The 11,953-nt window shown below is 51.6% G+C and overlaps 1 protein-coding gene across 9 annotated transcripts; it reads right to left on the reverse strand.

Annotated features, from left to right (window-relative positions):
* Positions 1-3,475: 3,475 nt before the first annotated feature.
* Positions 3,476-11,900, reverse strand: NFKBID (NFKB inhibitor delta). Of its 9 annotated transcripts, none has more exons than XM_086352154.1 (12): positions 11,678-11,900; positions 10,180-10,280; positions 9,940-10,000; positions 9,354-9,571; positions 8,909-9,099; positions 8,722-8,827; positions 8,457-8,603; positions 8,291-8,342; positions 8,050-8,198; positions 5,298-5,414; positions 4,841-5,005; positions 3,476-4,129 (listed from the first exon to the last, which is right to left on the reverse strand). In XM_086352154.1, the coding sequence occupies exons 4-12, from the start codon at positions 9,357-9,359 to the stop codon at positions 4,076-4,078; spliced, it is 987 nt and encodes a 328-aa protein (XP_086208280.1). In that variant the 5' UTR covers positions 9,360-9,571; positions 9,940-10,000; positions 10,180-10,280; positions 11,678-11,900; the 3' UTR covers positions 3,476-4,075. The 9 variants fall into 9 exon arrangements, with proteins under 9 accessions (XP_086208280.1, XP_086208282.1, XP_086208279.1 ...); XM_086352156.1 differs by lacking the exon at positions 11,678-11,900 and adding an exon at positions 10,991-11,047; XM_086352153.1 differs by lacking the exon at positions 11,678-11,900 and adding an exon at positions 10,665-10,985.
* Between the last annotated feature and the right edge of the window lie 53 nt (positions 11,901-11,953).

Here is an 11,953-nt window from a genome sequence, read left to right on the forward strand (position 1 = left end):
CACATTTTTAAACTGTGTGTGCTCAGTCGCTCAGTTGTGTTGGACTCTTTGCAACCCCATGGACTGTAGCCTGCCAGGCTCCTCTATCCATGGATTTTTTAGTCAAGAATAGTGGAGTGGGTAGCTATTTCCTCCTCCAGAGGATCTTCCCAACCCAGGCATGGAACCTGCCTCTCCTGTGTCTCCTGCATTGGCAGGCGGATTCATTACCAACCGGGTAGATCTTTAAATTTGGGCGGGACCTTGGAAGGGGGCGGGGTCCAGAATCTAGGATAGGCTCTCCCGCCCACCCAGGAGCTTTCCGTGGTACTGAACGGACTGCCCCTTCTAGGCCAGTATCAGCTAGGTTTCAGGCTGGACTCCAAGGAGACTTTGCAAATTTCACCTGCCTTCTACTCATACACAGTCACATACAACATCCATCCCTGACCTGTGAGCTCAGTGAGGGACAGGGAATCTTGAACTGTACTTCCCATTCCTGAGTCTTCATCCCTTCTTGGGGAGGCGATAGGAATCCCCCTGGAGTGTGGAAATTCAACCACGTGTCCCAGTAAGACTCATGTGTTGTCTGCGAGTGCATCCCATTTTGTGACATGCCAGAGCTATCCCTCTATACATTACTTGTTTCAAGAGGGTTGTTATGAGGATTAAAAGGAGTAATGTTTGTTGAGACACTGGAATTGTGCCTAGCATTTTGTAAGTATTTGTTGAATAAATTCTAAAATGACATGGGAGCAAACTCATAGCACCCTGTGGCAGGCACTGATCCAAGGGCTTCACATGCACTGGCACACTTAATCACCCCATGAAGTAGGCACTAGAGCTATCCTCATTAATAGATTAGGAAATGGAGGCAAAGAGACATTTCATCACATTTTCAAGGTCGCCATCTAGGAAGCGTTGGAGCTAGAAATTCAACCCAGAAAACCTGGCTCCAGTGCCCACACTCTTGGCCATTTTGCTAACCTCCTGGCTAATAATCCATGTACGTCCCATATGGTGTTCAGGTTGCTCACTGCAAAATTTCAAGTGGTACCATTCATCTCCTAGACATTGCAGATCGCATTTTTACCACAGCTTCCCAGCAGATGGCAGCAATATGTTGTGTCCTAATATCAGGATATCACAGTTTTCTGACAGACCTAAGGGAGGGAACAGTATTTCTATTTTTCCCAAAGGACCAATGAGCTCACGGTGGTGAGCTCTACGTAATATATACATATAAATATAGGTCATGTATATTAAATATAGACGTGAAAAGTATTGGGAGAAAGATGTCTACATGATGCAAGCTGGACACAATGTTACAGTTTATTAAGAAGCAGCTTCTGGGACTTCCCTGGCGGCCCAGTAGTTAAGACACCGTGCTTCCACTTCAACAGGCATGGGTTCAATCCCTGGTTGAAGAACTAAGATCCCACATTCCTCATAGTGCGGTCAAAAAAAAAAAAAAAAGAACCCAGTTGGAAACATCATTCTGATCTGGTTTTAACATCAGGTCAGAAATCTATAACTAGCGCTACAATCAGGGGAAAACCTGCCTTTCTGTTTTCACAGCCAACAGTGATTAACAGGCTAACAATGGGTAAGGAGCTCTGAGCAGGTGGCATAGAAAATCAAAGGCCATTTTGCTCAATATGCTCAGTGCATAATTCCTTAAGAATATTTGCATTTTAATGGATATACTTAAGAGTAATTAGTTTAAAAACAGTTTTATTGAAATTCCAGCAGGAAAAATAACTTTACTATTGCTGATTTGTTGCTCTTGTATCCCTAAGCCACTCTTATTTTCCCATTTAAAGCAATTGAATTCTTCTTCTAGTAAAGCAGTTTTCTTAGAGATATGTTGGGCTTCCCAGGTGGCTCAGTGGTAAAGAATCTGCCTGCCAATGCGGGAGACTCAAGAGGTGGGTTCAATCCTTGGGTCAGAAAGATTCCCTAGAGAAGAAAATGGCAACCCACTCCATATCCTTGCCTAGAAAATTCCACGGATGGAGGAACCTGGTGGGCCAGAGTCCATAGGTTCGCAGAGTCGGACACAACAGAGCACACACAAACACATACAAACATGTTATCGTTAGTGGTGTCTGTGTGTGTGAATGTGTGTTTTGAAACATGTTGGGATACATATATGTCAACAGAATCTAAGATACTATCAAAAATAATACCATTATTTTGTGTACCACAAAGGAAAAATATGCTGACATTAAACTAGGTCACATAATTGACTGTAAGATGAATTCCTATTAAGTTCTCCCTAGAATTGATGAAATGTGACATATTTCTATGAATTTTTCACGGGTCAGCTGCGAGTATGTGAGTACACACAGAGGCGCACACGTGCTGGTCCAAAGCAGCTCATGTGGGAGACTTGCGCTGGCACCGCCAATGACCCCACCTCCCAGTCTTCTTGTCTGTGGGTAGTACCCTCCTCCCCACAGATTCTGGGCTTGGCCACATGACGGACTTTGAGCAGTGTGGTGTCAGCAAGCATGATGTGAGCAGAGGCTTGTTCTCTTGGAGCTATCATGTGAAGGGATCCTGCTACCCTCCTGGAGGGACCAGAGAGAGATGCTCGGTTCACTCTCAGGGGTTTCAGCCATCTTGATCGAACTCTCAGACATGTGAGTGCCATTGTCCAGTCCAAACAGGCCTCCAGCTGACTGCAGCCACATGAGTGACCAAAGCAAGACAGCAGAACTGCCCAGCCCAGCCCAGCCCAGACTGCAAAATCATGGCCATAAAAAGCGGTGGCTGTTTTAAGCCTTAGGTCTTAGGGTAGAGACACTGGGCCACACCCTCGAGTGTGCTTGGTTTGCTGTCCGAGAGAGGCTCCAAGCAGTGGGGGCTAACGTGGGTCAGAGGGCTCTCTGAAGGGATGAGATTGGAATGGAGGCCAGAGCAGAGGCTGTGGGGCAGATACGAGAAGAGGGCATTGTGGAGGCCTTCTGTCGTTAGTTAAGGTTTCTCCAGAAGCAGAGGCTGAGGTAAGGATTTGAGGACATGATTACCTGGAAGGGGTGAAAAACACTGGTGGGGGAAGCAGGAAGTGACACAGAAAAGGAAAAAGCTGCCACGAAAGGGCATGTTAGCAAGCCAGAACCACTGGGTAGAGAACTGGAGGTTCATCCCGTCAGGGAACTTTGAGAGCCCGTGTAGAACACACACAGTCATCCCCACTGATGCGGTGGGCCTGGAGCATTTACATACCATCTCCCTTCAGTCAGTCACTGGTTGAGGGCTACTGGAGTGGGAAGAGGCAAAGTGGGCACCAGTGGTCTGAGAAGGCCCACAGGCAAAGACTTGCGTGCTGGCCCTGGCGGTCAGACCACCAGGCGTTGAGCGGGGAGGGCGACAGGACGTGGACTTGGCCCCCCCACGGTGTTTGCTACAACACCCCACCCAGACACACTCACCCAAACACAGCTCCTCAGTCACTTCCCTGCACCCATGATGAGCGATTAGACAGTAACGGTTCCAATCCAGGTTGAGTTTAATCGGGAGCTTCAGAGAGGGGAGGGGATTCACTGGAAATACCGACGTCTGAGACAGGGGCCTGGCTGAGTTCCGACTTTAAAAGACCTAGGGGAACCTAACTTAGGAGAGTCCTTCCTATGTCAGGGACCTGAAGGGGCTGGGTCCCGGGGAGTTCACTGGGTCATCTTGGAGCTCTACTGGGATGGTACCAGAAGCTATTTTGGGGGATACTCCAAGTAACATGTAAGGGAGTTATATCTGGGGTTCCAGATGTAAAGAGCTGAGTTAGCAGAGGGGACCCCAAAAGATCCTGCTGGGGAAAGGGGGGCGTCTAGGGTGTTTCACAGAAACAATCAAGGGGCCTCGATTTCACAGAAATCATCAAGCGGGCTCCTTGTGGGTGGGAGAGGGGTATCATATACTGCCCCAAATATTGGGGACTGTTTACCCCTAGCAGCCATTTTGGGGTTTTAATGTAAGACCCCAAAGACTGGACATTGTCTACATACATTATCACGGATTTGCAACATTAGCATACGCTGGTTGTCCCACAGGACGGTGGGGACTGGAAAATCAGTCCAGGTTCTGGGTTTGCGTCCTAAGAGGACAGGCCTGGGGGTGCCACTCGGCTCCTCTTCAATAGCTGCCGGAGCTGTGGACAAAACATGATGGGGAAGAAGTTTGAGAGGCTGCTGGAGAGATGGGGCAGGCGCACCCTGTGAAGTTGGAGGTTAGAGAGAAGTGAGTCGAGTCAGATGGGTTTGAAGGTCAAATGTGTGGGAATGGGGGTGAAGCCTCGTGCACACAATGAATCAAGGCTCCTGAGCAAAGGTGTTGCTGGCTGGGAGTTCCCACCTTGTGATTAGCATTGAGGACTGGGAGTCCAAGGGGAGAAGCTAGGAGTCAGAGTCACATTTGAGGGTCAGAAGTCCCACTCTGAAGTCAGGACTAAAAGTCAGGGGGCTAGAGGTTATCCTGGGGATCAAAGGTCACGCTTTAAGGTCAGGATTCAGGGTTAAAAGTAGAGGTCATACTCTGAGGTCAGGGTTTAAATAGATATCAGGAGGAGTCACCTTATCAGGCAAGGGAGCAGACACTGAGGTCCAAGATCACTTTTGTTTTGGCTGTGCTGCATGGCATGTGGGACCTTAGTTCCCAGACCAGGAATCAAACCCAATCCCCTTGCAGTAGTAGTGGGAAGTCTTAACCACTGGACTGCCAGGGAAGTCCCTCAAGGTCACATTTTGAAGTCGGGGTCGGAGAAGGGTCAAGGTCACCTTCTGAGACCACAAATCACCCTCTAAAGGCAGAAATGGATGGGGTCAGAGGTTCACCCTGCAGTAGGGGCTGGCTCAGTGCTCACCCCCTCGGGGCCCGGCCCAGGCCGTAGCAGGTGGACAGGCTGCTCATTCTCCAGGTTGCGCAGTGTTGGATCCGCTCCAGCTGCCAGCAGGCACCGCACAATGGCCTCCTGGGCCGGCCCAGGGGGCAGGGCGGCTGCCATGTGGAGGGCGGTGTTCCCATGGGCCTGGAGACAGTGAGGGGAGGACTGCTAAGGATGCACTCAGCTGGCTTGGGCTCTCGACCTAACACTCTCTATATTGCCACGTTCACGTCCTACATGTCCCCTCTCACGTCCCAGAGCCCTGCTCCATACCACATTCCACACAGCCCTCTGTCTATGTCCAACATGTGCCTCTGGTCTAGGTCCACATCCTATACATCGTCCCCTCCACAGCCACAGCCCACAGGACCCCCAGCATCCAGCTGCCCGTCTCTCACATCTCACCCAGTCTGCACATTCCAGCCCAGGCCCCTACCTTCATGTTGACAAAGGCCCGCGGGTCTCCCCGTGGCAGTGCCAGTAGCAGCTGAACCAGGGTCGGGTTGGCAGCCTGCACAGCCAAGTGCAGAACAGTCTTGTTGCTCTTGATTTCCTGTGGGGAGGGAAATGGCAGAGGTCAGGCCAGTCCTCATACCCAGGCCTCCAGCCATGGAACCCAAGAGCCTTTAGAGACTCTGTTCCTCTTTTGCAAGCACCCATATGTAGATCGGAGAAGGCAATGGCACCCCACTCCAGTACTCTGGAAAATCCCACGGACAGAGGAGCCTGGTAGGCTGCAGTCCACAGGGTCACTAAGAGTTGGACACGACTGAACAACTTCACTTTCACTTTTCACTTTCATGCATTGGAGAAGGAAATGGCAACCCACTCTAGTGTTCTTGCCTGGAGAATCCCAGGGACAGCGGAGCCTGGTGGGCTGCCGTCTATGGGGTCACACCGAGTGGGATACGACTGAAGCGACTCAGCAGCAGCAGCATATGTGCATTATACAGTTGTATGCACTGTGCACTCTATAAGAATACCAGATTTAAGGGGGTGCCATTCAGATCATGGAGCAGTGGTAAAGACTTTGCCTGCCAATGCAGGAGACACAAGAGACATGGTTTTGATCCCTGGGTTGGGAAGATCCCCTGGAGGGGGAAATTGCAACCCACTCCAGTATTCTTGCCGGGAAAATCCCACGGACAGAGGAGCCTTGTGGGCTACAGTCCATGGGCTTGTAAAGAGTTGGACACAACTGAGCAATTGAGCGAACACAAGCACACATTCAGATCATAAGCACCACTGAACTGTATATTCATTAAGACAGTTTTCCAGCTCAGGTATCATTGAGAAAAAGACTCCTTTTCTAGTCCTCCAAAGGAGCTCTCTGGATCTCTGGACTAGCAGCTGCCCTGGCCAGCCCACATTCTACTGAACACCATAAAATGCACCCACATCCCACATGGACTATTTTATCTACAAGGATGACAGCTGAGAAGCATTTATCAGTGGACTACCTCAGCCTATATCTACTTCCATATTGAGAAGCTCTCTTCATATTTTGAAGCAAATAAAGACATTTTCCACAATGAAACTTTATTATGTGCCTTCAAAGAATCCCTCATGATAATAAACATGAAAAACTATGTGTTTAGACATAGAAAACATACTTACTAAAGGGAAACAGGGTGGGGGAGGATAAATTAGGAGTACTCTTGCCTGCAAAATCCCATGGATGGAGGAGCCTGGTGGGCTGCGGTCCATGGGGTTGCTAAGGGTCGGACATGACTGAGCAACTTCACTTTCATGCATTGGAGAAGGAAATGGCAACCCACTCCAGTGTTCTTGCCTGGAGAATCCCAGGGACGGGGCAGCCTGGTGGGCTGCCGTCTATGGGGTCGCAGAGTCGGACACGACTGAAGCGACTTAGCAGCAGCAGCAGAAACAAACTACTACATATAAAATAGACAAACAAGGTCCTACTGTGTAGCACAGGGAACTAGACTTAACATCGTGTAATAGACCATAATGGAAAAGAATATGAAATAGAATATGCATATATTATACAAATAAATCACTTTGCTGTGTACCTGAAACTAACACAACATTGTAAATCAACTATACTTCAATAAAAAATTTTTTAAAAAGGGAAAAAAAAAGACATATCATTGCAATGTGTGGGCTTTATTTGGATCATAGTTTTTTTGTTTTTTTTTAATGAAAAAAATAAATGTATGTTACTGTGCTTGCATGCTCAGTCACTAAGTTGTGTCAGAATCTTTGTGATCCCATGGACTACAGCCTGCCAGGCTCCTTTGTCCATGGGATTTTCCAGGCAAGAATACTGGAGTGGGTTGCTATTTCCTTCTTGAGGGGATCTTTCCAACCCAGGGATCGAACCCTCGTCTCCTGCTTGGCAGGCGGACTCTCTACTGCTATGCCACCTGAGAAGCCCATATGTTACTTTAGAGCTGAACAAAAATTTGAACACAAGATATTTGATATTATGAGACTGTTAATTTTTTTAAGGTGGAATAATGGTACTGAGGTTAAAAAGAATCCTTATCTTTTAAGACAAATATTTATGGGTATAATTTTACCCATAAAACTATAAGCTTGGATTTACTTAAAAATAATACAGGGAAGTGGAGAAGTGAATGGAATAGGACTAGCTTTGAGTTGCTGGTTATTTATGTTGGGTAGGTGGAGTTTATTATATCAATACCATTTTCTGTACTTTATCTGTGTTCAAAGTTCTTTAAAACAAAAAAAATCCAAAATAATGAGTGGATGTGTAATTCTTTCAGCCAGTCTTTGAAGGAGCTACTGTCAGGAAGGAGGAGAATATATGTAGTAAGAGCTGGATTATAGGGTCAGGCCACCTGGGCTTGGATTCCCTCTCTGACACTTACAAGGTACAAGATTTTTGAGTCCTTGAGCCTCAGTTTCATTATCATTAAAATGGAGAAGGCAATAATAGCACACACATCAAAGCATGTTTGTGAGGATTCAATTAGCTAATCGGTGAAACTCAGTGTTTAATAATTGTTAAGTGCTTGATAAATATAAGCTAAAATCATTAATATTATTCCCAGTTGACAACTGGGACACAGAGAAGTGAAGTAACATGTTTAAGTTCACGCCACTGACAAGGGGCAAGTCAGCATTTATTTAGCTTTCTTGGACATTCAAGAGCTCCCATCTCACATGCCCTCTGGGGGCTAGCTGTCCACTGCCCAGCTCACCTGGCTGGTGTGATCCGCACCCATGTGCAGCAACATCTTGACGCAAGCCAGCCTGTCCTGGGCCTGGGTACTCAGTACTGGGGGATATAGGTCAGGTGGGTGCATAGCCACGTTGAGGGCCAGGATGGCTGTGTGGAGTGGGGTGAGGCCTGCAGAGCAGAGACAGTGAGGACTCTATATCTGGAGCACTCCCCTGACCCAGCCCCACCTGCCACAACACCCTGCCCACCATTCAACTTACCCTCAAAGTCTCTGGCTTCTATGTCAACTCGAACCCCTGAGTTAATTACAGCCTGGAGGAGAAGGCAGAGAGCTGGCTTAGAGTCTCTCCAGGCCATGTAGCCCTGAAACTCAGGATCTAGGCAATCTAGCCCATCCCATTCATCCCATCTGCCAAACGGACATACCGAGAGGACTCTTGGGAGCCCATACGTAGCGGCCACGTGTAAGACAGAACGTCCTTGATGGTCAGTGGCGTTGGGTTCCGCTCCCAGGTTCAGTAGATCCTCCACAATCAGGGGTTGGTTGGCAGCAGCAGCCACCAGAAGAGGGGTCTGCAGGTGTCAGGAAAGGTCAGTCTGGGCCCCCCATCCTCTACCCTCTGAAAACCAGGGACCCAGGCCCTCAGCCCTTGTGTCCTCAGATCCAGGAGACCACGCCTCCAGCCCTCACCTTGCCCTTATGCTCACGAATGTCTAGATGTCTGTACGCTTGGAGCATCTCAGCTGCGGCGTATGCTGCCCAGCGCAACCCCCGCGCAGCAAACAGGTGCAGGAGCCTAGGGACAGGTGGGGGGCAGCAATGAGCACAGCACCCCAACTGAGCAGGGAGCCCGCAGACTCCACTCCCCTGTACTCACGTGTCTCCCTCCTCATCCTGCGCCAGCAGCTTTTGGGGCCCTAGAGCCAGCATGTGAGCACGGGCGGTGTCCAGGGATGGTCCAGTGACCACAGGAGGCAACTGTGGAGGTCCTGAGGGGAGCCCAGAAGCCCTCCAGGATCCTGCCTGTGGCAGGGAAGGGTCTGCATAGAGCCGAGTGTCCAGGGGGTCCTGAAGGGTACAGAGGGTGGGGAGAGCCAGTCAGCTGAGAATTCCCTCTTTCCACCACACACATATACATACAGAGTGCTAGGCAGAGTGGCTGGATGTTCCATCTGCGGCCAGTAACCCTGGACCTTTGGGCCTTGGTTTTGCCCATCTGAGGAATGGGCTCCTGACCCAGACATCTCAGAATGCTGTGCTGCATAAGGGCAACTGGGCATCTCAGGGACCCTTCAGCATCCAGTTCCCATTGTCAGTCTCACCTCCATCCCTAGGGGAAATGAACACGGCCGCCCTGGGTCCGAGGGTGAGTAGAAGTCAGGAGTCAGAAAACTTTCAGCAGCAGAAGCAGGATAAGAGTAGAGGCTGTCCGTGTAGGCAGCATGCTTGTTGGGGTCCCAGTCTACAAAGCCAGTGGGGGGCGCCAGGCTGCCAAGTCCAGAACCCACAGTCTCCTGGTGTGCTGGGAAGTGAGTATGGCCTGTGTGTGAGAGGAGGAGGAGGGGCAGGCCTGGTTACCAGAGCCAGGGAAGTAGCAGCCCAGACAGGAGCTGTATGAGGGCCCAGCGTCCCCAGGATACAGAAAGCTAGTACTTCTGGGGCACCAAAGGGCTGGAGGTTTGGACTGTGGGAGCCTAAATGCCTGAACACTGAATGAGGGCCTAGACTCCAGGCTGGGAGCCTGGACCCCAGGACTACGTGCATAAACTACTGAGCTCCAGAGAATCTGGGAGATGAAACTTCTACCAGGTCTCAGCAAGAATGAGGGCCTAACACCTAAGTTCTGGAAAGTTCTAAGAGCAGGGATGTTTGAGTCCCTGGGGGAACCAAGTGAGTTTCCAGACTTACCAGCTTCACCCTCATTCACAGATGAAGTCAGGGGCTGGGCCAAGGGAGGTGGGAACTGTCCCTGCAGAGGCCAAAACAAAAAGAAACAAGGGGGAATTTATCCAGCAGACTTCTCGGTACCCATTCCCCACCTACAAGGCATCTAAGTCAGGACTACATCTCTCGTCAGCCCTGAGGGCCCTTGCCCACCAGGACATGACCTCATGGGAGTTGTAGTTTATAGGGCGTCCTGGGGCTCACCGGTAGCGCACAGGTGTCTGGCTGCTGCTGGCGGCGCCTCTGTTCTTCTAGCAGCTTCTTCACCGTCTGTGACGGGCAATGGCTGCGCTCATTCCGGCTCACTGCGGGGTGAGGAGGGAGGGAAGTTATCAGGGGTCTTTAAGTCACCCAAGGGCGCGGGGGAGTGGATCTGAACATCCTCCTCGCCCTCCCGCGCGGAAAAAACTGGCACATTGCTGTCGCCTGAGAACTCCAAAGCCAATCTAAGATTTCGGGTGCAGCGCCGCAGCCGCCTCCGCCGTTTCCTTCCTTTTGCTCCGCACTTTCCCCTCTGACCCAACTTTCCACCAGCGTCGTGGAAACTAAGGAAGGGGGTGGAGGGCGCCCTCTGCAGCCCCCCCCCTCTGACCGCCACTTCCGTGAAAAATCCCACCGCACCCCACCCCCAGATCTCTCAGTCCTGAGGAATTCGGGGGAATGCCGGGCTTCCCTTCACAGAGACGCACATGCAGGTTCCCAAATCTCTCTGCCCTAGAAGCTGCCCTGATACTTTTCCTCGGGAAACCAGATATCCGAGTCCCCAGCCTCTCTCCCTGAGGAACCACGAAGTCGACAGCCCCTTGGCTCTTCAGGGATCCAAAAGTTCGGACCTTGCCCCCTTCTTCAGACGCAGGAGTCTAAACCCCACCCCACAGGAGTCTGGGAGACTCTCAACTGCTACCCCAGGACCCACGAGTCCGGGCCTCAGCCTACTCCCCTCTAGGACCTGGGAGTCCCAGTTTCCAGACTCCTTGTTCACGCGACCCCAGAAGCCTGGGCCCTCGGCCCTCACCCGGCTCGGGCGGAAAAAGGGTTAAGCGCGGGAGGGCGGACTCGGAAACAGCCCAGACGCGACGCGCTGACGTCACGGCGCACACGCAAGGGAATCTTCCACCTCCCGCTTCCTCTCTACCCCATACACCAAGTGTCCGGCTCCGAAACGCAATGCGTGGCCAAGCGTGGCGCTCGTAGAATCCCCGCACATGGGGAATTCCTGCTCAGCCCGGGGACCCGGGCCGGGTGGCAATTCGGGAAATCCCAGGGTGGGAGCAGGGTCACGGGCCGAGAGCATCCCTGCAGCCAAGCCTCGGACCTTGCCTATCCAGACCTTGGCCAATTTCAAACGCCCCCAAGGACTCAATCCAGCCTCTTCTAGAGTATGGCGGCTGGGTCGCCAGCCCCTCCTTCTAGGACCCAGGCAGGGCTCCGGGTTCCCAGCACTTTCACTCCCAGAACCTAAGATTCCGGATCCCCAGTCCTTTAGCTCTCCAGACACGGAACCCAGAATCCCAGCCGCTCCGGCATCACGACCCAGGACTCTGCACCCTCTGCCCCCTGCACACGTTGGGTTCTCACTCTCAGCTTGATGCTAGACCCCTCACTCTTGATGTCCATCTCCGTCCCTCAGAACCTCAGGAGTCCGTTCCCCAGCCCCTCTCTTAGGGGCCGAGCGTACTTCACCTCCCCGCCCCCCAGTTACCTCGGGGATTCCGTGGTGCTGATTGCGGGCCCCCAGGGCCCCGGCCTCGGCGCTGCGCCAGCCTCGCTGCTTCCCCGCGGAGCCGCCGCCGGGTCCCCGATCTTGGGCCGGGTCCCCCCGCGAGTTTTTAAACGGAGGTTCTGGCCCCGCCCAGTCCTGGGCAGGGCCCTCCCACAAGCCCGGGAGTCCCCGCGGTGCGCTCGAGCGAATCTGGTGTCTGAATGGGCGGGCTCATTTGAAGGCCCGACTCCGAAGTCTCCTGGGAAAGAGGAATTG

Source organism: Bos grunniens, chromosome 18, assembly GCF_055505025.1.
Source record: "Bos grunniens cultivar Pamir isolate PY7600 chromosome 18, Bosgru_T2T1.0, whole genome shotgun sequence".
Lineage (NCBI taxonomy): Eukaryota > Metazoa > Chordata > Mammalia > Artiodactyla > Bovidae > Bos > Bos grunniens.